Source organism: Ursus arctos, unplaced genomic scaffold (genome assembly GCF_023065955.2).
Source record: "Ursus arctos isolate Adak ecotype North America unplaced genomic scaffold, UrsArc2.0 scaffold_14, whole genome shotgun sequence".
Classification (NCBI taxonomy): Eukaryota; Metazoa; Chordata; class Mammalia; order Carnivora; family Ursidae; genus Ursus; species Ursus arctos.
Window position 1 is genome coordinate 49696393 of NW_026622808.1, and position 23962 is coordinate 49720354.

The following is a 23962-nucleotide window of genomic DNA, read 5'->3' on the forward strand; positions in this document are numbered from 1 at the left end:
TGAGTACGTACAAGATAATTTTGAGAGACCACATTCACATAACTTTTATTACAGCATATTATTATTGTTCTAGTCTATTATTAGTTCTCGTGGTTAATCTCTGTGCCTAATTTATGAATCAAGCTTTGTCGTAGACGCGTACAGGAAAAAACAGTGTATATGTAGGGGGTTCAGTACTGTCTGTGGTTTCAGGCATCCACTGGGGTTCTTGGAACATATCCCCACTGGATAAGGGGTGGGGGAAACTATGGTACTGTTTAATAATACTTTAATACTTTATTAATTTCCAGCCAGAATAAAATTGAATTCTAATGGGATCCTTTTTTAAACCTGACATATTTGAGCCCTCTCCATTTTCTACATGAATTCTGTAGACCGAGTACAATCTATTTGGGAAAAGTGACAACTTAAAGAAAAAATATGCTCATTATATTACTAACGGTTGGTGGTCAGTTCTGGAAGGAAAATAATATAAAAATGTAGCATGTAAGAGCTGTAAATTATTGCATTATAAAAACAAGGGGCGCCTGGCTGTCTCGGTCAGTAGAGCATGTGACTCTTGATCTCAGGGTTGTGAGTTCAAGCCCCATGTTGGGTGTAGACATTACGTAAAAATAAAATTGTAAAAAAAAATTTAAAAACACCTTAAAATCTTCAACTAACATTTTTAGGGTAGGAGTGGGTAGATGGAAAAAGCATAAGTAAGCTGCTTCACCTGTCTCTTGACAAAAATCTGTAGTGAAGAAGTAAGCTATAAATTTGGATCAACTTTTCTCTTTGCTCATCTAAAATTAAAGCCCTCTTTTAGGACTATTAGCACGTTTTGAAATTCCTGACTTTAAATACTGTGGCTATGCAAGTAAACGCAGAAGGGCTTTCAAGAACTTCAACTACTAATACATAGTAGGCTTTTAGACATGTTTAGAGCACTGTGTTCCATCAGCGGTTAGCCTCTTGATGTAGAATATGCTAGACACTTAGAAAGTTTCATTTACAGCAGCGCTTTCTTAACTATCCTGCTTGGCGCGCAAGGATGTTTTATAGAAACAGTAACGCAGGAGGAAAAATCCTCTCAGCCATGGGCTATTGTAAAATCAGTTACCTGATTGAAACTATAGGTCTTCAAATTTGAATACTTTACTACACACTAAATTATCCTTGAAGAAATGGAAACACCCTATTTCTTTCCCATGACTTGTCCTTCTAAATAATGTATTTTTTGCCTTTCTCCATTAAGTCTATTCTCAGCCTGTTTTGCTTGTAATGTACCACCTATGATTATATAAAAGGAGAAAGAAAGCAGGTGCCAACTATTCACTCGGGTAGAGAAGACAGAAAAGGCACCAATGTGTGATCTCCTGATTTCTAATGTTTGTGCCACGTCTATACACAATTTCAGATTCTAGGCATCTAGTGACTCGAATGGATAATTAAGGGCTCTGGGAACTTGGAAAGAGGAAAGACCACTGGGGTTGGAGTTGTTTGGAAGATCTTTATGGAGGGTTAGGACCTAACCCAGGCTTTAAAGATGGGGTAGGACTTTGGTAACGGAGAGCAGAAGGGAGGTGTTTTGGAAGGTGTTCTACAGAAGGGTCAACGAGAGGGGTGCCTGGGTAGCGCAGTGGTTAAGCATCTGCCTTCGGCTCAGGGCGTGATCCCGGCGTTCTGGGATCGAGCCCCGCATCAGGCTCCTCCGCTGTGAGCCTGCTTCTTCCTCTCCCACTCACCCTGCTTGTGTTCCCTCTCTACCTGGCTGTCTCTCTGTCAAATAAAATCTTTAAAAAAATTAAAAAATTTAAAAAAATTTTAAAAAAGGAGGGTCAACGAGAGCAAGGCACACAGTGTGTATGAGGATGTCTTATCTAGAGAAGTACAAAGAGTCTGTGGCAAAGCAGACTGAAATACTAAATTGGGAACAGATAATGGAGGACCTCGAATAATATGTTAGGGAATTTAATCCTATAGCAAGTTTCCTTTAGAAGATTTCTGAGGAGACTCACAAGATCAAATTGAGTCACAAACTAAACATATATATATATATTTAGTTAGCTAAAACTAAAAACTTGTCATTAACTACCTTATTTATACAAAAAAATTTTTAAACGAAACCAACACGCTCTCTGCCTTTGTCCCTCTCTACATGGAAACAGAGAAGGAGATACATATATATATATATGTATATATACCTGCAGGGTTTGTTTTTCCCAGGACTTTTCCTGCAAACACTGTGTTCTCCTTGTCCTATGCCTCCTTGCTCTGCTCCTCACAGATTCATACCCCTTTCCGAAGTACGACGCACCAGGGGAACGGCCAGGAGAGCAAGCTAAACGGTTGGAGACTGAAAATCCCAACTGCTTCTCCAGAGAAGAGCTAACGAACAGTCCTTCCATTTCAGAGCATCAGTGGGGCCTGGAGCTCAGGGCACCCCTCACATTTCCACAGAGTGAAACACAATGTGTTCCCGATACTGTGCCATGAATTACAGCAGGAGATAGAGGAAAAACATTTAACACTTCTATAGTGTTTATTGTTATTTACCAGAAGAAAGCAATAGTAAACCAAACATTTATGGGGAAAAAAATTTTTCTTTTTAAACTTCTGCTGCCTGAAGCACGACTAGATTTTACCTAAGTCACTCAAACGGATCGGAAGTAGAAACGGTTGTCCCAGAACAGTAATTTTTTAAATCTCCTTCCCCCTCCCTTGTCAGCCCCTTATTTTGCTTCTGCCTTTGCAATATACTCCCATCAGATGCCAGCCTTGTTCCCAGTTCCACCACCTGGCTCCAGAAGCATGCTGCTGAGACGGTCTCCAAGCTCTGACCCAAGTCGTTGTCTCAATTCCTTGTTCTTCTAGATTATTCTGTTGCCACTTATGCCAGTTCCTTTGGCAGTTGCACCTGTGGATTGGATAGTTGAAGAAAAGGGGAAAAAATATTAATCCTGGAAATTCAAGAGTTTGGCAGCCAAAATGATAAAACTTACATGCCTCAGAAGTTGAGAATGGATGAGGAATTTGAGCCAGAAAGCCTCCCCAAATAGAACAACAGTAACAACCACATCCACCATTCCTGGGGCGTTCAGTGCTGCCAGGAACTGATCTAAGGGCTTTAAGCACATGGTGAAGCATATCGTAACTACAAAAGGGCAGATGCTGGAGTCTGCCCGGTTCAAATCCTGGTTCTAGTATTACTAGCTGTGTGGTGCTGGGCGTCCGTTGTCTCAGCTGTAAAATGACAGTAACAGTATGTGACTAACGGACAAGGCTATTTTAAGGATTATATGATATAAAACAAGTTAGTAAGCAACACCACACTTCAAAAACATTTTCTCATTTTATTCTACGATAGCCTTGTAGAGAGGGGACAGGCTCAGAGAGGAGAAGGGATTTCCCACACGGCTCGTTAGTGCCAGAGCAGGATTTGAATCCACTGAAATCTGCCTGATTTCAGTACCCAAGCCTTAACCACAAAAAGTAACACCACAAGAGTATAAAATACATGCTCTTTTATAAACTGGCCTTTCTTTTTGAAGGACATTCCTAATTTGAAGCTCACTTTAATTTTAAAAACAAAGTATTTGGAGAAGCCCCAAGGGCAAAAAAAAGAATTACAAAAGAGTAGCCTAAGTCTGCCTGCCCATCAACTTTCAGGTTTGTTTCATAAAAACAACTTAAAGATCAGGCAAGTTCTTCAACAGTTTCAAGTGGTGTTACATCTTAGGAGAGTGACTTATTCATCATGCAGGAACCTTCCAGAGGACACTAAAGAAGTATAGAGGACACTCAGAGTTTGTATAATAATGACTAATAATTTTTCTCCTCCTGTTCCCCATATCCACCTGCCAATGTGATGAGCCATTTTGGCCATCTGTTACAGCCCCTTCTGCAGCCAGTTCTCTGCTCACAGCCTTTGGCTGGAAAGATTTCCGAATATCCTTCCCACCAGGGAGACTTCTGATGTGTTACTGCTGCCTGCCCAGCCTTCAAACCAAGGGGTTCTCCACGTGCTTTTGACCCTCTCCGTCCTAGTACCAGACTTTCAAGATGGGAGGGTTGTGACTACACTTTTGTAGGGCTCAACCATGGAGAACACCGACAGTGACGAACACCAGTGACCCCAAAATACAATGCCAGGTAGTTAAAATAACTACAACACCGCAACAAATAATTAAAACTGTGTTCTTTCTATTGTTGAATGGAAAAAAAGCATTTCACATAATGCTATTCCACGTATACGTTTATATGCAGGGGAGGGATCCAAATTAAGAGAAATATTTTATTTTATTTTTTTTAAAGATTTTATTTATTTGTTTGACAGAGAGACAGCCAGCGAGAGAGGGAACACAAGCAGGGGGAGTGGGAGAGGAAGAAGCAGGCTCCCAGGGGAGGAGCCTGATGTGGGGCTCGATCCCAGAACGCTGGGATCACGCCCTGAGCCGAAGGCAGACGCTCAACGACTGAGCCACCCAGGCGCCCCTAAGAGAAATATTTTAAAAAGCAAAATGCAGCACTGACTCAACATAGTAAACCCAGATACACATTGACATATTCAAGATATAACCAAGCTCGCAATTCAGATCACTTTGAAAAAGAATCCCTGGTTAGCTATCGTTGGTCAGCTATTTGGAAAAGAAATAACAAAGTGGGTTTCTTGCTCCCTACTTACTTCTAAATTTAAGCATTTAATTCATCTGTATTATGGAATATTTTTTTAAAAACCATAAACTATAAAAGCGGCAATAAAAGATGGGCAAATATTTTAGGAAACTTCAAAAGAAGCCATTTTAAGCAGAACACGAAAGACAGAAACTAGAAAGGAAAAGAGAGCTAACTTCAATGTTACATAAAACTTACAAACACATGAGAATCAGCTTGCCGTATTGTTAGGGGGCCCCGTTCCCCCTTCATTTGTTGGTTAAAATTAGTTTCAGAAAAGCATGTGTGGCTAGCCTTACACAGGGCGCGCACATACATACACTCACAGAGACCGGGGCAGGAAGAGAAGAGCCATCTCAGCAGGGGCTAGTTCACTGGGCATGTCAAGTTGAATTGCTCTCAGTCAACACCTCGGTGGGTGTCCAGGAAGAGAGGAGGAAGGCCTACTCCGAGGACTTCAGAATCTACCAGGAGACCCGCACTGTACCCATAAGGGTGCTCAACCTGAAGCAGAATGTGGGAGATGCTCTAAGAGGGGTACCGATGAAGGGTCGTGGAAATACAAAGGGAGCGTATTCACTACTGATGGTTTGTTTGGTTTCTTTTGCGGTAAGAAGTCCCATTTGAGCCACGCCTGTTTGGATAGCTTTCAACAGATAGAAATAGAACTAAGGTCATTCGAGCAGAGGGTACGGAGGCAAGCAAATTCCCCCGTTCAGGGGGGTATATCAGGGGAAGTGGTTTGCTGTGGCTGTCACAGAGTTATGGCTGTCCGTGTGGTGTTCACATAGGCAGTGTCAGCATCACCAAGGATCTGCAGAGATGCAAATTCTCAGGCGCCGTCCAAAACCTATTGAGTCAGGAACTCTAGAGATGGGTTCGGGAATCTGTACTCAGCCTTCCAGGTGATTCTGATGCATGCTAAAATTTAAGAATCACTATCACAGACTTCAGAAACGTGGTACACCATAAACTCTTTTTCCCACTAGGTATTAGGAAAAGGCAGTTCTTATGCTGTGTAATTCTGGTCAACCTGTGCTCTGCTCTTTCAGGAGGAGTTTGAAATGTTACATAACTCTTCCCCATGGAGACTTCCTTCATAAGGAACTGATGGAACAAATAAAATAAGGAACAAAAAAACAGGGCAGGGAAAAAAACTTGTTGAAGACAACTCTGGGGCTTTAGACCTGAATGCGTGAGAGAAGGGAAAGAACAATGAACAGAGGCAACCAGAAACACAAGTAGACCTCAACTCAAGAGGTTGGCTGGGGAAAGACTGAACGAAGGTGCTAAGAAAACTTCAGTGATCTAAGCCGAAAGAGAGATCCGGGGAGTGTCCTAGATTATGTGACAACTGAAACAAAGGGAGAAGATAAAATGGGAAAGAGAAGGAAATTGCAAAAGTACAGAATCCAGAAATCCTAAACAGAAAGATGATCTTGTTAATGAGGCAAAGAAGAAATGGCCAGAGATGGAGATGAAGACTTGAGTCTATAATGTCCCATTTCATAATCGTAACAACTGCCGATATGTCATGGAGTCCTTGGCTAACTAAGGCTGCTTTTAATATTATTAAACTGAAGTCTTTCCAAAGGAGAAATTTAGCTGTGCTTTTAGCAACTGAGTGGAAACAATCCAGATAAACATAGGTGAACCCAAAGTGAAATTGAGTGAATGTTAAAATTTTTCAAGATAAAAGGAAATCATACATTTGCCAGGGAGGGGTAAGCCTCAGAATGACTCAGTTATTAACTTACCAGGAAATGAATTCGTGATTATCGAATGAATTTACTTTGTTAGACAAGACAGAGAGTTTAAAACACACCTAAAAACAAGAACAAAACAAACTAAAAAATTCTACAGGAGCCAAATAAGTAATGCAAACGAGTGAAACAGGCCAAGTGTTGGCCATTAGGGCATGGTGGAGACTGAGAGAAACTGGAGAGTCCATTACCTATCTCAAGGGAGAAGCCAATGCCAGAGCCAGCTGATGAATGCCATACAAATGCAAGCCCATTGTGGCCAGCTCTGATGTTTCAAGTGGTGTCAGATATCTAAATGGTATTAGGTGATATTTTAAATTTTTTACAACAATATCCAAGCCAAACGCTACAGGCCTGCAGATTGGGCTGATGGTCTGCCAGTTCTCCATACTTGGCCCACAGAATACATCTCTCTTAAACGGATTAAATGGGCAGCTTCTTGGAAGAGGTAGCATTTAAGTGAAGCAAGTGTACAGATTTTCCTTTATTCTTTGCTACCAACTTCATTTCAAGGAGCCCATGCCCAGAGCATGACATGGGGAGAGAACAGGCATTGAAATGAAAAAATACAATTAAAAAATATAAACGGATTGCTTGATTGGATATGTTTTGCAAATGCAAAAATACTATTTCCAAGTCTATGAGAGGAAAATAGAAAACTTAAAAAGTAAAACAAGACTAAGATGAAATAATTTGTAAGTGTGTTTTTGGACAGTCAAGATTCCAGGTAGGAGCCTCAGTTAAAAACAAAAATCTCAACAAAAATGAAATCTTGCCATTTGCAATGATGTCGATAGAACTAGAGGGTATTATGCTAAGCGAAATAAGTCAGAGAAAAACAAATACCATACGATCTCACTGATATGTGGAATTTAAGAAACAAAACAGAGCATAGAGGAAGAGAGGAAAAAATAAAACAAGACGAAATCAGTGAGGGAGACAAAACATAAAAGACTCAATCATAGGCAACAACAAACTGAGGGTTGCTGGAGGGGGAGGGGTGGGGGGATGGGGTAACAGGGTGATGGGCATTAAGGAGAGCACTTGATGTAATGAGCACTGGGTGTTATATAACACTGATGAATCACAGGCCTGTATCTCTGAAACCAATAATACATTATATGTTAGTTAATTGAATTTAAATTTTAAAAATGTTTTAAAAAATCACATTTCAAATTATGCTTTAATTCCAACCTCATACTTGAAAACCCAGGGGTTTGGAGGGCATCTCTGTCCACCAGCGCAAGAGGGGGGAGAAAAACCTAAAAACCTTTAGTTTCACTTTTCCAAAGTCAGTGCTGTTAGGTCTCATTTGACAGGCTAAGAATATCCCTTTCTGCTGGGATTTTGCGATATCACCACCAATGGCGTTTTCAATATTTCACTCAGTCTAAGAGGCACATTGTGTGACATTTCCACAGCCCCCAAATCAGAAAGCACCTTACAGTCCGTGGTGCTTTACAACAGTTGACTGCAGACTCAAGCACAAACACACCACAGCCTTCCACACTATCAGCGTCTCCATTAACTACACACGCAGATGTTTTGCCATTTACTTTTTGAAGAACGACAAAACCAACTTGACAAAATGTGATGGGTACATAACAATTTTTTTGTATTATTTTTGAACTTCTGCAAGTCTAAAATGACTTCAAAATAAAAAGACTATCTTCTAGAAAGATCACACTATATGATTCAGCGTGAGAGCAGAAATTTATTGTGTATGTAGCAAGGCTCACAATTTGATCAGTGCGGAGCAAAGGGACATTAGTGGAGTGAATTTTGGTCAGTGGGATGATGCGTTTTCATATATATATATATATATATATATATATATTTTTTTTTTTTTTTTTTTTTTTTTTTTTTTTTTTGCAGAGCACCCTATAGGACTACGAGGATGAAGTTGTGTGACAGTCTCTATCTTAGGCACATGCAAAGAGTTGCCTCTCACAGGCCAGGCAGGTGAAAGCAGGAGAAATTGCCAATCCCTTGGAACAGATAAAAGACATTTCAAAGCAGAGGCTGATATGAGAGACCATCATTTAAAAAATCATGTCAGAGTTTGCTTTGAAGTTGTTTTTTTCTTAGTGGACATTAAGTACAAACAAAATACAGCTTGAAATGGACAGCAGTTTAGAACTAATTGAAAATAGAAAAGGTAGCAGTTCTTCAGGGGTTGTGTTTTCGTAGTTATCTTCATGGAATTTATTTTCATGTTTTTTGTCCTAGAATCTGGACTCAAAGTTGAAGTGTTCTCAGTTGACTAAAATAAAAGGCAGAGTGTCCTGACTGTGGAAATTACAAAACCAAGACCGTAAGCTCCGTGAGGTCAAGCCTGTGCCTGTCGTATTCACGGCTGTATCCCTGTCTCCTCTGACAGTACCTGACACGCAGGCGCACTACGTACGTATGTGCTGCATTAACGAATACGTGAATGGGTAGAACGAAACAGACTCCAGGATAAGCAGATGGCTCAGAAGAACACTCCCTCGGAAGGCAAGGGAATTGGGTCAGATAATCATCTGAACTTCATTCTTTCTTCTACTCTGAATCCACAGGCCACCTCTAATGTAGATTTTAAAAAGACTTCCCTTGTTCTCTTGGGGCACCTGGGTGGTTCAGTTAGTTAAGTGTCCGACTCTTTTTTTTTTTTAAGATTTTATTTATTTGAGAGAAAGAGAGAGAGCGAGAGCGTGCACACTAATGGGGGTGGAGGAGAGGGAGAGGGAGAAGCAGGGCAGGCTCCCCGGCGAACAAGGAGCCTCATGAAGGTCTCAATCCCAGGATCTTGGGATCATGACCTGAGCCAAAGGCAGACGCTTAACAGACTGAGCCACCCAGGCGCCCCATGTGTCTGACTCTTGATTCACCCAGGCGTCCCACATGTCTGACTTATGATCTCAGGATCATGAGATCGAGCCCAACATCGGGCTCTGCACTGGGCATGGAGCCTACTTAAGATTCTCTCTCTCCTTCTCCCTCTGCCCCCCCCTCTAAAAAATAGATTAAAAAAAAAAAACAAAAAAACTCCTCTTCAGTCTTTTCAGACTGTTATTTTCTGATGGTACAGCCTCCCAGGCAGCTTGGATGTACTTTACCAATGACTGGTTACAGAGTGTCAGAGCTAGTTTCTCTCAAATCAACACCCCAATCCACCCCCCTACAGGGGTCTGGCTGCCTGGAGAAGAGCAGGTGCAGAAAGTCTTGATGCAGTACCCAAGGGCAGGCAAAGAACTCTCGCCTGACCTCAGGGGACCTCTAGTGTTCTCACCCTGGCTTCTACCCTAGGAAGAATTAGAATCCCTCTACAACACAGTGGAAAGTCATCTTTGATTTAGAAGAAGGGAATGCTGTCAATTCTGCATTACCAGGAGATGGAAATAAGGGACATACATCTGTATAACACATCTTGAAGAAATTGTGACTGCCTATGGTGAAATAATAGATGGACTATTTTGGCTAAATTTTACACTAGGTAAAATAACTGTATTAAAACAATACAGTTCATTATCAACTACCTGTGACCTTTGGACTCACACCTTTCAGATTCCATAAATGCTATCATAGTAATGACAAAAAAAAAACAAAAAAAAAAAACACCCAACCTATTTCTTCAACTTCACCTGCAAGGAATAACATATTTTCACGTATCAGCAGCAGTTAATCATGAATCACTGTGAACATTAAAAGTGAAATAATAGTCAAAACTCCATTAATTCATGGTGTTGCTAACCTGAAGTTTACCATTTGTCTGGCCACCTAGAAAGTAAAGAGTATATAAATGCAATTACAGGTAGTCTCTCTTCATCTACTAAAAAAGAACCAACTATTTTTAAACATTTTGGAAGCACTCAGTTATTTCCAAACGATGGGCCTAATTTAGGCTTCGCCCTTACTTATTCCTGTAGGAGGTTCCTCGAGATCTCTGGAGGTCAGCTCTGCAGCCGCGGTGAATAAACGCTTGACCCTGGACCCGGAGCTGAATTTCAGTGTCAACTCTACCACTTTCTAGCTCTATCTCCCATACATGGTATTGCACTTCCCTAAGCCTCAGTTTCTCTTTTATAAAATGGGGCGAATAGTACTTACCTCCTAGGGTTGTTAAGATGATGAGTTAATTCATACAATGCATCTGGCCTATAGTAAGTGCTTAATAAACATTAGCTGTGACTATTATTGTTAAAAGCTGTCTAGATGGATGCATGTCCTAGGGGATAACTAGGAATTTCGGTCCCCTGGTAACGCTGATGGGCTTCCTGCAGTTAGTCACCACCAGTGAGACTCCCCTTGTGTTAAAACGAGCAGGGGGTAGAGGTGGGCCACACCGACTGGGGCTTGTTCACCATTTCTCCATCCCTCTACTTACGGGCTTAAGATAGGCGACGTTGCTGTGACGAATGTCATTCAAGAGCTGATCTCTGGGAGTCATTTCCACCAGCGGGGGTGGCCTATTTCTCGGCACCGGTTTGAGCGTTCTGATGACATCTTTGAGGTTGGTCTTCTCCGGTGGTTCTCTGGCCTCGGGCATCCGAGATTTGCGTTGGATCCTCTTCAGCTTCACCACTCGGAAGGAGTCAGGGTCCGTCTGGTACTTCGGAGGCTGTGACGGCTGCTTCATTTCATTCTGTCGACCGAAGGGGGCCGCTTGGGGGTTGGGAGGCTGAAGAGGAGGCTGGAGGAACTCCTGCATCCTGGGGTCGGGCATGGGTCCTCCCAACCTCTCCCACATTCCAGGTGGCAGCCCCAACCCGTTCTCCAACATGGCGATCAACTTCCTCTGCTCCTTGAGCTGCTGCTGCTTTTGTTCCTCTTGTCTTTTCTGCCTTTGCTTGTCCTGATTCCTGGTGAGCAGATTGGTTACCACCATTCTGGGACCTGGGAGCTCAAAATGGTAGCCCATCTTCAGGAGAGTGGTGTTCGCCTTTAGCAGCCTGGATATTTCCATTTCGGCATGGTGGCCCAGCATGTGTCTTTGATTGTGAAACCGAAGTTCGGTGAGCGTCTCGTTGAACTGGAGGCACCTCATGATGGCCACGATTCCTTTACCTGTGATGAAATTGGACTCGATGTTGAGAGTGGTAATGCTCCTATTTTCCCGCAGCATGTTGGCCAAGGCGAACGCCATGTTCTCATCCGCGCCCACGTTGGCTAAACTGAAGGTTTTGACGTGTTTGTTTTTCTTCATTGCGTTGACAAAGTCCAGTAACATCTCCTTGGGGATGTTTTCAATGTTGTTCAGGTTGAGCTCCTTCATGTCAGGGTCATTCTGTCTAACGCGCCTTAAGCTCCCGTCCAGGTCTGTTTGGTTTCCCGAAGGCCTTGCACTTACCTTTAGAAAACTCGTATCTAGGGCTAACTTCTTGGGATCTAATTTTGATATTTTTTTCTCACTTTTTCCTTGGGCCTCTGGTCTGTCTTTCTGTTCTCCACATGGCTTCTTAGCTACTTGTGGGCAGCTGCTCTCACCGTTTCTGATCTGCTCCTTTACCCCGCCTTGCACTCCTCTTTGTGGCTTCTCCACGCTCTCTTCGCTGTCGTCTTCTCCTTCCTCATCTTCATCCTCGTCATCTTCATCCTCATCATCTTCGTCCTCGTCATCCTCGTCCTCATCATCCTCGTCTTCTCCTTCATCTTCTTCACCATCAGCATCGTCGGTTTTCTGGACATTGTTGCTGCCCTTTGATTCTCTTCTATTTGCAGCTATTTCATTGTTGAGCTTTTCTTTTAAATACTGGGACACACTTTTGTTACTTTTGCCTACTTCTTCATGCTGCTCTTGAGGGCCCACCTAAAAGAAGAGGTTTATGAGGGTTAGGACACGTGGCAATGGAGAAACAGGAAACAGAGCAGTTGCTACCGGAAATAAGAGATTTACTAGGAAGTAAAGCAAATAAATGGTGTGTATAGTATTCCATTTGTGTGTGTATGCATATAAATATATAAAAACACATATACAACATATAAGAGCTTATAAATGTACAGGAAAAACAAGTCTGTTATGACGTTTACCCGATTAGTAGTTCTCTCTTAGGAAGAGAGGAAACCATTAAGGTATAACTGGGAAGGGAGCGGGACCTGGCGGGCTCAGTCAGTGCAGCATGTGACTCCTGATCTCAGGGTTGTGAGTTCAAGCCCCACTTTGGGTGTAGAGATTACTTTAAAAATAAAATCTTAAAAAAAAAACATAACTGGAGAAAGGATGCATTTTGGGGGATTTTGTTTTTACATTATGTAATTCTAAAGTGTTTGAGTGTTTTCTAAGAACAAAATACACATATTAGTTTTGTAAGCAAATATAATCTAAATAAAGGTGAACTTTTATAGTCATACTACAGATACTTACAAACACACATTTTTTTGGTTGTGTTTATCTCATTCCATATGGTAAAATGAAACCTAATTTTGTTTTTGGATTCTGTATTGTTTTTTAAAATGGTGTTCAATTCTAGAAGTGGTCCAAAAATTATTTGCTTTGAAAACCTTATGGAGTTATCTATCAGTACACTGAAGTCTTTGTTTTACATATAGCCAAATAGGCATTTTTGTGTTCGATACTTCTGGGTTACACAATTTACTTATTGCCCTAAACAAAATTTACATTCCCAGCATACCTGATAATCTAGTACAATGTGTATGTCAACTTTCCCTGGAAATGTAACATATTATGGGGAAAATGAGAGCACTTTGATACTCTGAAATATAATAAAGACCTAGACTTGGATTTTTTGTCTCCTTGGCTCTATGACAACAGCTCTGACTGCCCCAAGAACAGGATCATGAGTCCAGTTTCTTTTGAAACAAAGTGTCTAGGGGGCAGTGCCAGCTACAAAAGAGGGCGGGATTATACAGATATTTAGAAACAATTGCCTAGTCTAGAAAGGAAATCGGCAGTCTCTAAACAATGATGTTTATTAGATTCTTGCCTGTCAGTTAGTGTGCTTTCCTATACCGCATGTGTACCTCACAGGTGTCATTTCAAAAGCTGGCGTAGCATTTTCAAGCAAGAACCTGATCTTCTTGCTTACAACATATGTAGGTTGGAAGTGACGGTTGACAGCAGTCATCCTAACCACCTTAAAGCCTTCCCCTCTGCATTTTTCATCTGTCCCAGCAGGGGGAGCCAACCATCAAGTTGTTTAAATTATACCAAGGGACGACAAAGTGTTCAAAGTACCCACTTTTCTTTTTCTGGAATTTGCATTCAGATAGAATTGGGTTTTACTCCAACTGTATAATATATTCACTCCAAATATCCGCAGATTGTACCTTAAACTCCAACCTGACCAAACTAGCAATTTCTTAAGTTTAGTACACATTTAGACCAGTTTATAAGTTTCCTTAATTACAGCCCCCGTGATAGCAATGTGACAAGACATACCTGTATATGCAGGCATAAGTAAAAGAGTCTTTACCTGCGGGGATCTTGGTCTTCTTTGGCTGTGTCATTTTTAAGTGGAACATCAAGAAAAAGTATGCTGATATACAATAGATTCATAGATTCAACCACAATTCTAGTGTTCGTATAAGAAATATATTTCAGAAAGAACTTTTACAACTGTTTAATAGCTGTCAATTTCTAAATGTATTACTGATACCATATAAACTGTGTTAATATGGAATTTTTTTTGGTTTTAACTTGGTTGAACTGCAGGTTATGTGGCAGGACTTGAGAAGGGCTCGGACGCCCTTGCAGTTGTACGTGAAATACTGCCAATGAATGTATAAGCAGAAGGAGGGGGACAGAGCTTTCATCAGCTTTTCAGAGCAGCCTTAAAAGCCTTCAAAAAAGGAGTTAAGGACAAATGGTAATAGTTTATGAGTTAATGCATTAAGTACCACGTCTGTAGAATCAGGCTTTCCCATACAGTGAGCCCCACAGCCATTTTTTTTTTTTTAAGAGAGATATTTACAAGAAAACTACCACTTTTCCTTCCCAGTTATACCATGTAAGTGTTTCAGGAAGTTCCAATCCGGCACCAGATTAAATGCTATGATTTAATCTAGCAGTGGCAACAAAACAAGGCCAAACACGAAGTCTTGAGAAATGACAGTTGCCCCATGGACACCTGTCGCTGGGGCCCAGGCAGCCGTTTCTCTGCTGTATACAAATCCCTGATTACCTGGGACGGCACAAAGGTGACAGGGACACGTTCGTCTTCCAGCATGCGTCTGGATGCCTTTTGCCAATACATGTAATCCATAAGAGACTTATGGTCAAAGTTTCCCGTGGGCGGCTTGTCCGTCTGATCCTTCTGAATCATTCCTACAGGAAGCCTGGGGTCAGGGGCCATCACTTCCATTTCCGACTGCAGTTTTCTCAGCTCTTCAGGGGACAAGTTGGCCAAGATTGCATCTTCATCAATCTCCTCATCAAAGAGTTCTTCTTGATCTGAATTCCTGCTGTGTTCTGACATGATTGTTTTTTCCTATAGTTTTCTCTGTTACTAGAAAAGGAGAAATAATCAAAGACTCCCAGAATAATCAAAAACTCTCAAGGAATTCCCCCAGTGAAAAAGCATTCCAGGCTCACAGTACTTAAAGAGATTTTCCCCCCTGAGGATCCCAGTGGCGTGTGCTGAGCAGCTAGGGGGGACTGCAGCTAAGCTCACGCCGTATCTATATTAAGCAGGGTTTGGCTGGATAGGGTCAGTTTATGAAAGCACTGTGCTGCTCTCATTTTGGCAACTTGAGTCAGCTGTGCAAATCCATCTGCCATTTCAGCGCAGCTGCTGAGGTCTGCCAGTGAGTAACAGGTCTAGAGAACCTCTACGGGAATAAAATCAGTGCTCTTCCTCTATACTGTCGTACCCGAGTGCATGCAGCCCATACCCACACAGCCCAGCACTACAGGGGAGACCGCTTCTTTTTATTTAGATCACTAAAGCAACTTACAAGATTTTGGAAAGAAGATCGACCCAGCGACTGGAGTTCTGAAGGGAAAACTTCACTTGCGGGTGAAACTGAAGCTCTCAGGGCTTCCCTCTTCCCTCCAGTGTGACACTGGAAGCAAACCGGCACACAGCAGAGCAGAGGTCTGGCTATGTTACTCATTCCCTGCGTAAGCTGAACCTTTGCAAGATGTCCTTATCTGCATCGAGATCCTGTGATCTAACAGATGGGGACAACCAGCGCTTGAATTTCCACTATAAGCGAGGAGTTTAATATTTTAAATAATTTGTTTCTCTTACTAAGTATCCATTAAGCTAGGATAAATTGAAGTGGATCACAAATGAAATGGAACAAACCCCAAACTGGTGAAGTGCTGGAAGAAACCACGAGAGGGTATTTTTTTTTTTAATACTCTCAGAGGACAGTATTTGTCTAAATGACAAATGCACATTTTTTTGACCCAGCAATTCCTCTTTTGGGAATGTATCCTACAGATATACTGTAGATAGGGGTGAAATGACAGGTGCACAGAATTATTCAACAGAACCATATAGAACAGTATGTACTGTATGGTGACTAACATAATAAAAAATCATTAAATAAAAAAAAAGAACAGTATGTATTATATGCTGTTATCTGTACGATAAGGGGTAAAAGAATATAGGCATATATACACAGATTTTATCAACATAACAGATCCTTGGAAAGATATACAAAAAAACCATTACCCTCAGTACTTTTGGAGAGAGGAGCAGCTTGTCTGGGAAATCGGGCTAGGAAAGATCTTATTACTGTATACCCTTTCATAATTGCCAGCTTTGGGACTTCATGAACATAATGCTTAGTCAAGCACTTAATGTTCATTTCAATGCTTATTCAATGCTTATTTGTACACTTATTGTACAAAAATTAAGATAACACAGGGAAGTATAAAGAAAATAAAATTTCCCCCTTATGTCACCATTAAGAGCTACCACTATTAATATTTTGGTTCATTATTCCAGTCCATTCTTCCAGGCATATGAACTAAATATTCTTTTGTCATCTGTTTTTTTTTTTTTTTTTGGCTTACAAAATCAGGATTTTTCCATAGCATTTTTACTACTATTACATAATGTTTAATAGCTCTCTGTTAAGACTCCTTATATGAATATACCATAATTTATGTAAGCAATCCCCAATTGTTGAAGATTTGGACTGTTTTCAATTCTCACACGCACGAGTTCTTTTTTTTTTTTTTTTAACAATAATCACAACAGACATTTATTTAAAGTAGTACATTTGCAGCTCAGATAGTTCTGAATTGTACATTTCAGGTTTACTCAACTTAAAAAGTTTGAGGGCACCTGCAACCACAAATTTCAACTTCATGATTATTTCTTTGCCCATTCTTCTCTCTCTTTTCTTTCCCGAATAACTTCTTTCAGATATGGTTCAAGGTAGAATTTATCCTCCTCATATTTTGTCCACTGCTCTTTAGGCAAGATCTGATGCCTCATGGTCAGGTCCAGTGCCCTCTTAATGCGAAACATCCTCTCGTTATAAAGGTTCTCAGGAAGCCTTCTTATGGATTCTTTCACATCATCATTCTCATGTACTGTATCATCTCGCATCAACCCCAGTTTATTGAACCCTGCAGCATTGTAATACCATTTTCGAATACCCTCCAGCCACCGGCCTGATGCTGCAACGCTAGGCCTGCTCGCCATTTTGACCCCGCACAAGGAGTTCTTTAATAAACATCCCCTATAGTAATAATTATACATGTGTAAGGTTATTTCCTTAGGGTAAGGTGAATACATTCTAAGAAGTGCAATTGCTGGGTCCAAGATTATGAAGAAAGGGAAGGCTTTTCATATGCCTAAGTGATCTGCTCAATATTTTTGCAAATCATCCCCAATACAGATATATATTGAATTATTTGCAGGTTACATATATAACTATTCTAATATATCACTTATAGATATTTATAATACACATGATCAAATATTCTTAAGTGTATAATATTCATAATCATAAATGTTAATTTTTGGCATATGTTTTGTTATACACACACACACACACACAGCTATATAACAAAACATAGGCAGAAAAATCAAATGTGAGAAGTTTTAAATGGATGTTCTAATGTTTTCTTCCTATCCCAGTTATTTATTTTGAACACCCCAAGGTTGAGAAGCTTTTCACAGATATGGCTAAATGACTCCCAAGAAATTTATTACCAATTTACTTGAATGTTCATGTTTAAAGTAAAGAACACACGTGTTTAGTGACAACACAGCATTGGCCTCCTGCCTGTCAGGTCTTCCTACTGTCCCTTAAAAGGGACAGAGGGGCATGGCTTCAGGGGGCAGAGAGGTAGACCACTTTGCAGATAACTCATTTACCAACCATCATCTCATAGACTTCGTGTGACGGTGGTCTAAAGAGACTTGACCAAGAAGAGTTTTGTGTTCAAGGTGGTTTGGGAAATGTGAAGTTCTGCTTTTGCCTTTTAGAGAACTGTATAGCACCTGAGTTCTTCAACACTCTGAGAACTCACACAAAAGAAACCGATTTATTTAACCCGATATTCCCCAACCTCATTTAATTCATGCCTCCCCATCTCCACAAAAAAGTAATTTATTAATATCCTGTGCAATTAACTTTCCAAAATGCATACTTTGGGGCATACTAATCTAAATATGAAAGAGAAAGACCTGGCATCAGTCTGCTGGATTCATGTTCCAGCTGAACTCTTTAGTGACTATGTCCTATTGGACAACTTAGCCCAATTACCTCATAGTATAAATGGGATCCGAGAATAATAGTTACCATATGCAATTATTGAGAGAACGACGTGAGGTTATATATAGATACACAAATCAAGTAGGATTGTGCATGGCGCAGAGCAAGCCCTCAGTAAGTGTTAAATATTACTAGTCTCATCTTTCATAGATAACCACAGAAACATTTAAAGAAAAACAAAGGCAATTATAAAATGCAACACATTTTATAAACCACTTCCATGAGAGAAACAATTATATTCATGCCAATCAACAAAAGGCTTGAAAAAAGTCTTGCTTTTATAGAAGGCAAGAGGCTTTTAGATGGGACTGTGTATGAGGAAAATAGAACACCACCATTTGCATGTTAATATACAGCTCTCCCAAGAAAATGATCTGAATTGTTGCTTGTAAGTTTCAGGTTTAAATTCTCTTCTGGTGACCAAACAGTTGTGATGCTCAAAAGCAGACTGAAGAACGCTGTAAGGGGCGCTCTTTCAGCCGACTTCCATCCTGCTGATGAGTCCAGGAAGCAAGTACGTCTCTCCCAGCTGCTTCCGCTGTGCATTTTACTCATATGCTGACAGAGAGGGTTTTGCTGGTGTAATTAGCCTCATTTGACACACAGATGATTGAGTTGTGCTTTCTCTTAACGATGTTGTGCAGCTGCCACGTCAGCAGCGTCTCCCATCAGAATCCAACCAGCGTACCCAAAGGAAGCAGCTAGCTGTGGGACTACTGAGTTTTCTAGCCAGGTAGGGCGTCACAGATCAGAATGTCTGGAGGAAGTTACAGAGTACACTGATGCCCCAGGGCCCAACCAGAAGCCACCCAACCAGACTTCTCTGGTTTAGGTTCAGGAATCTGTATTTTTTTTGAAAGCTCTCTGCGTGATTCGGATGTATAAATAATCATGGGAATCACAGGGCTATTGCAAGCCGCCCATTTTACAGATCAGGCTCAGATAACTTAAGGAACTGCATTTGATGAAGTTCACAACACACTACCCCCAAATACAGCACCTTGGAGTGTGGAATATTTTAAGCTGAAGGTGTTTCAGAAAAGGCAGGGGCAGGAAGGACTCTCTGACCTCTCCTTCCCTGCGCTCAAGCAGGTCCTAAGACCCCATCTGGGAGGTGCCCTCCCTTTACACAGACCAAAGGAGCATCCCTAGCTCGTGAGACAGGACTCCAGGAGGAATCCAAACGGACAAGCCTTGCTCAGTTTCCCCCAGTTTACTACCCATCACATGTTTTTCCATGATTTTCTACTTTTCATTAAACTTAGCATGAGATCACTCAGGTTTAATAATTCTTGGGGTATTCATTTCCATATGAAGGCTCCTGTGTCATGTAAAACTTCTCTTAAGTACATTTGTATGCTTTTCTTTTGTTGATCTGTCTTTTGTCAATTTACAGGGTCTCAGCTGGAGAACCATGAAGGTAGTAAGAAAATATTTTTCTCCTCGCCTACACTAGGCATGTCCACCGGGCACTTCAGTTAGTTCATCTGCAAAAGTGGGATGATAATTGTACCTACTTTAGGATTTTTTTTTAAAAAGAGATTTTAAAAAAGATTTTATTTATTTCAAGAGAGAGAACGTACGCACACAATGGAGGGGGGAAGGGGCAGAGGGAGAGGGAAAAGCAGGCTCCCTGCTCAGCAGGAAGCTCCATGTGGGGCTTGATCTCAGAACCCTGGGATCATGACCTGAGCCGAAGGCAGCCGCTTAACCACAGACGCTTAACCAACTGAGTGAGCCACCCAGGAGCCCCCAGCGGCTTTAGGATTTTTGAAAAACCAAATGATACAATCCATGGTAAACAATTATTTAACATTAATTATTATTATTATATTTTCACAAATAAATTGTATGAATTTTTTCTGCCTAGAAAGTGCCTCATCCCTAACAAATATTGTTCAAGACCGACATAAATGGCTGTTTGGTTTTATTCTTTCCCAGCAGCACGGAGAATACATGTAAAAGAAATATGTAAAGCTTGAGACATTTATGAAAAGTCCTGCTGGTAAAAGGAAGCACTGCTTCCTTTGATCCTCTTATTTTTCCGTCCCACATTCATTCAGGATGAGAAAACGATGGCTAAGCCACATCCTCCTTCAGCCCCCAGCACTAGCTGTAAATGAACATGACTTCTATAAATGGTTTCCAAATGTTACTAAATAAATCAGTTCTGTCCTGTTTATGGCACCCTGTTCTCTTATGCAATTCCATCTGGATCACCAGCATTCTGCTCACTGGCTGCAAATTGCCCGAAGACTTTGGGAGAGCAAAATAAATGCCTGGCGCTCTCCTCAAATTTCCCTGACCCATGGTTGCATTGCCTCAGGTTGGACTCCTAAATTTTCGAGGCAAGTGTTTCTCTACAGCCAAAATATCCAGCCTCTTTTGCTTTTACCAGACCCCAGAGTAGCTTGAATTACGAGAGGATATTTACTATTTTATCTTGGTTTATAAGCCATCTCAAAATTGTGAAATTGAATTCATTTGATTTGGGTTTAATTTCAAAGATGAATTAATTCTCTATACTTCTGAAGGGCGAGAGGATGTTATTAAACTACTACTAACACTGCTACTGCATTAAGTATCACCATTACCGCTATTCCCACCAGCATTGCTACTTACTACTGCTACTACTATTCCTCCTATTGTTGCTGCAATGTTTATTACTGTTGCTACTACTATTGCTATTAATATGACAGCTGGCAGCTACTACTACTGCTATTAATTTTATAGCCACTTGGGGCACCTGGATGGCTCAGTTGGTTAAACGACTGGATTTTGGCTCAGGTCATGATCTCAGGGTCATTAGATTGAGCCGTGAATTGAGCTGGTGTCGGTGTTGGGCTCTGTACTCAGCAGAGAGTCTGCTTGAGATTCTCTCCCTCAGCCCCTCTCCTCCCCCCATGTTCTCTGTCTCTCTCAAGTAAATAAATAAAATCTTTTTTTCAATCTTTTTTTTTAAAGATTTTATTTATTTACTTGAGAGAGACAGAGAGCACAAGCAGGGACAGCGGGAGAGGTTGAGGGAGAAATAAGACCCCCGCTGAACAGGGAGCCCGATGCAGGGATCTGATCTCAGGACCCTGGGATCATGACTTGAGCTGAAGGCAGACGCTCAATGGACTGAGCCACCCAGATGCCCCTAAATAAATAAAATCTTTAAAAAAAATTATATAGCCACACCACTAACATTTCTTGAGCGCTTAACATCGCTAAGCCTGGGATAAGTGCTTTGTATCTAATATGGCAATTTCTGCACACAACAATCTTACAAAATGGATACTTTTATGAAACTCATTTTACAGATATTAAAACTGAGGCATGGCATTTGAGCTAAAGACTGACTGCCTCTAAAATTGGGGCTTTTAAGCAGTGTCCTCTGTTACTTCTTTTCAATCCATCGGAAAGGGTATCTCAAGTCCCTAGCTGACTGCAGATTACACAGCACAGAAAGCAAAATTGCTTCTTAGTGCAGATTAAAAAATGGCAAACAATGGTCGATTGTAAGTCATATAATCATCAACAGCAGTACTATCATCACCAAACACTTATTCAGAGTGTTGACTTTGTAAGGATTCCTGGATCAAATTGGCTTAGAGATGGCTGGAGAAAGCTAGAGAGATTGATTGATTGATTTGTCAGAGAGAGAGAGCGCACAAGAGCAAGAGCGTGAGCTGGGGGGGCAGAGGGGGGAGAGGGAGAAGCAGGCTCCCCGCTGAGCAAGGAACCTGATGCGGGACTTGATCCCAGGACCCTGGGATCATGACCTGAGTGGAAGGCAGATGCCTAACTGACTGAGCCACCCAGGTGTCCAAGCTAGAGAGATTTCTTAACCCAAAGTTTAGAACATCCCAATGAGAATTGTGAATTTTTTAAAAAAATTAGGCTACTAGAATTTTAATGAAACTGAAGTCACCCAAGTGATTTGAGGAAAATACAAGAAATGAATAATCCAATCTTTAAACAAATCACACATCAGTGTGAGCCTCCTTTATTAATTTTTGGTAAACATTTAAGATAATTGTGAATTTCTAAATTGAGAAAATAGTCTTTTCCAAACTGATGGCCACAGAAACTCTTTACCACAGGGCATATTATAAGAGTAATGTTCCTCAGGGCACCTGGGTCGCTCAGCTGGTTGAGCCTCCGACTCGGATCTTGGCTCAGGTTATGATCTCAGGGTCGTGAGATCGAGCCCTGCGTTGGGCTCTGTGCTCAGTGCAGGGTCTGCTTGACATGCTTCCTCTTCCCCTCTCCCCATCCACATGCTTGCGAATGGTGTAAATAAATAAATAAAATCTTAAAAAAGAGTAATTTTCCTCATAATGCATTTTGTGACATGTCGATCTAATCAAGTCAAATAAAGAGAACAGAATGTCTGTGTTTACATAGGGGGGAAAAAAAAGCCTGGAAGGAAATACTCTAAAATGTTACAAGTCCAAGTAGAGGCATTACCAATGTTTGTGTTTTGTTTTGTTTTTTTTTTTGATCCATCCTTGTCTACATTTCCAGAATCACAAATCAACGTCGCTTTCACATTTTAAAACACAGATAATAACCCCAGATGACGTTCAAGTTGATTTCAGGATAACTGCCTTAATCTTTTCATTTGGGCTATGAATATCCTGCTAAAACAGGTAAAAAATAAATGCAGGTCTGAGGAGACACACAGAACAAAATACTTTAACCCTTAAATCATCAGCATCTTAGAAAACAACAGATGACAAACTCTGTCATCTGTAAATGCAGCAGGCCAATGTCAAGATTTCCTGTTTCGATACCTCACAAATATGACATTCCCCAACGACTTTGATAAAAGTCCACATTCTCAAAGGCAGAGATATTTTTAAAACTTAAAAACTGAGAGCAAGCCCAAGGTTTCTTGACGGCTGTCGACGACACATTTTGCTATAAGGAGATTTCTTCAATCAAGCTGCAGATTTGCACTTGGTTAAAAGCAAGGGTGAGCGTACAGCATTGTGAATGTACTCAATGCCACTGAACTGTGTACTTACAAATGGCTAATCTGGTAGATTTTATGTTATGTATATTTTACCATCACAACAAAAACTAAGGGTAGCGAAATACATGTAGGTAGCATATGTTTTTTGGAGAGAGCCTCACAACTTCCAGTATTTAAAAGTGTGTTCACAGGCACGTGTCTCCGTTGGTTTAGCATCTGCCATTAGCTCAGGTTGTGATCTCAGGGTCCTGGGATGGAGCTCCACCAGGGTCCCTGCTTGGCGCGGAGTCTGGTTCTCCCCCTGCCCCTCCCCCTGCTTGTATTCTCTCTCAAATAAATAAAATCTTTAAAAAAGAAATAGAAGTGTGTTCACAGAACTATTACAGTGACCTGGAAACAACCTAAATGCCCAACAATGGGGGGCTAATCCAAGTATCTCCTATTCTTACCACCTAATACGTCAAAACCTTTTTAAAAAAATTGATATAAAGCTGTTTTATTATGGAATCTTATCTATAATTTATGGAATGAAAAACACATGTTATTAAATGGCATAATGGGTTAAATTAAAAAAACATATAAATATAATCCACCTATATTTTATATATAAACATAGAAAAAAGTCTGGCAGGATCTATGTCAACATGAAGCAGGGATCCTTGTTTTCTTCTTTAAACATTTCCCAATTATTTGAATTTGGAAGTGCATATGCACTTTTATGATCAGGAAAAAAACATTAAATCATATCTTAAATGTGTATTATTACATAGGTAATATCCTCATAAGGGTCATTTTTCATCATTAAAATGTAGGCTGTTCTGTATGGGCATTATCACGGAGGGGCTAGCATGGCCCCCTGTTTTACTATGTTTAAGTGAAAACTTAAGAATGGGTTACATGTGAA

General features: G+C 40.8%; 2 protein-coding genes across 2 annotated transcripts; both read right to left on the reverse strand.

The window, feature by feature from the left end:
- Positions 1-2505: 2505 nt before the first annotated feature.
- Positions 2506-15634, reverse strand: LMOD3 (leiomodin 3). The gene is made up of 4 exons (XM_044385005.3): positions 15312-15634; positions 14540-14863; positions 10786-12207; positions 2506-2899 (listed from the first exon to the last, which is right to left on the reverse strand). Exons 2-4 carry the CDS (start codon positions 14831-14833, stop codon positions 2873-2875), a joined length of 1743 nt encoding a protein of 580 aa, XP_044240940.2. The 5' UTR covers positions 14834-14863; positions 15312-15634; the 3' UTR covers positions 2506-2872.
- A 928-nt stretch (positions 15635-16562) lies between these two features.
- On the reverse strand, positions 16563-17020 carry LOC113256552 (cytochrome b-c1 complex subunit 7-like). The gene has a single exon (XM_044385156.3). The coding sequence runs from the start codon at positions 17015-17017 to the stop codon at positions 16682-16684; it is 336 nt and encodes a 111-aa protein (XP_044241091.2). The 5' UTR covers positions 17018-17020; the 3' UTR covers positions 16563-16681.
- Positions 17021-23962: the final 6942 nt, after the last annotated feature.

What these genes read in the sequence shown, in the direction of transcription:
- LMOD3 (XM_044385005.3), bottom strand. Translation starts at nt 14,833, where the DNA reads ATGTCAGAACACAGCAGGAATTCAGATCAAGAAGAACTCTTTGATGAG. An exon ending in TCACCTTTGTGCCGTCCCAG is followed by an intron (nt 12,208 to 14,539) that starts GTAATCAGGGAT and finishes CTCTTCTTTTAG; the next exon opens with GTGGGCCCTCAAGAGCAGCA. An exon ending in ACGTCGCCTATCTTAAGCCC is followed by an intron (nt 2,900 to 10,785) that starts GTAAGTAGAGGG and finishes TCCAATCCACAG; the next exon opens with GTGCAACTGCCAAAGGAACT.
- LOC113256552 (XM_044385156.3), bottom strand. Translation starts at nt 17,017, where the DNA reads ATGGCGAGCAGGCCTAGCGTTGCAGCATCAGGCCGGTGGCTGGAGGGT.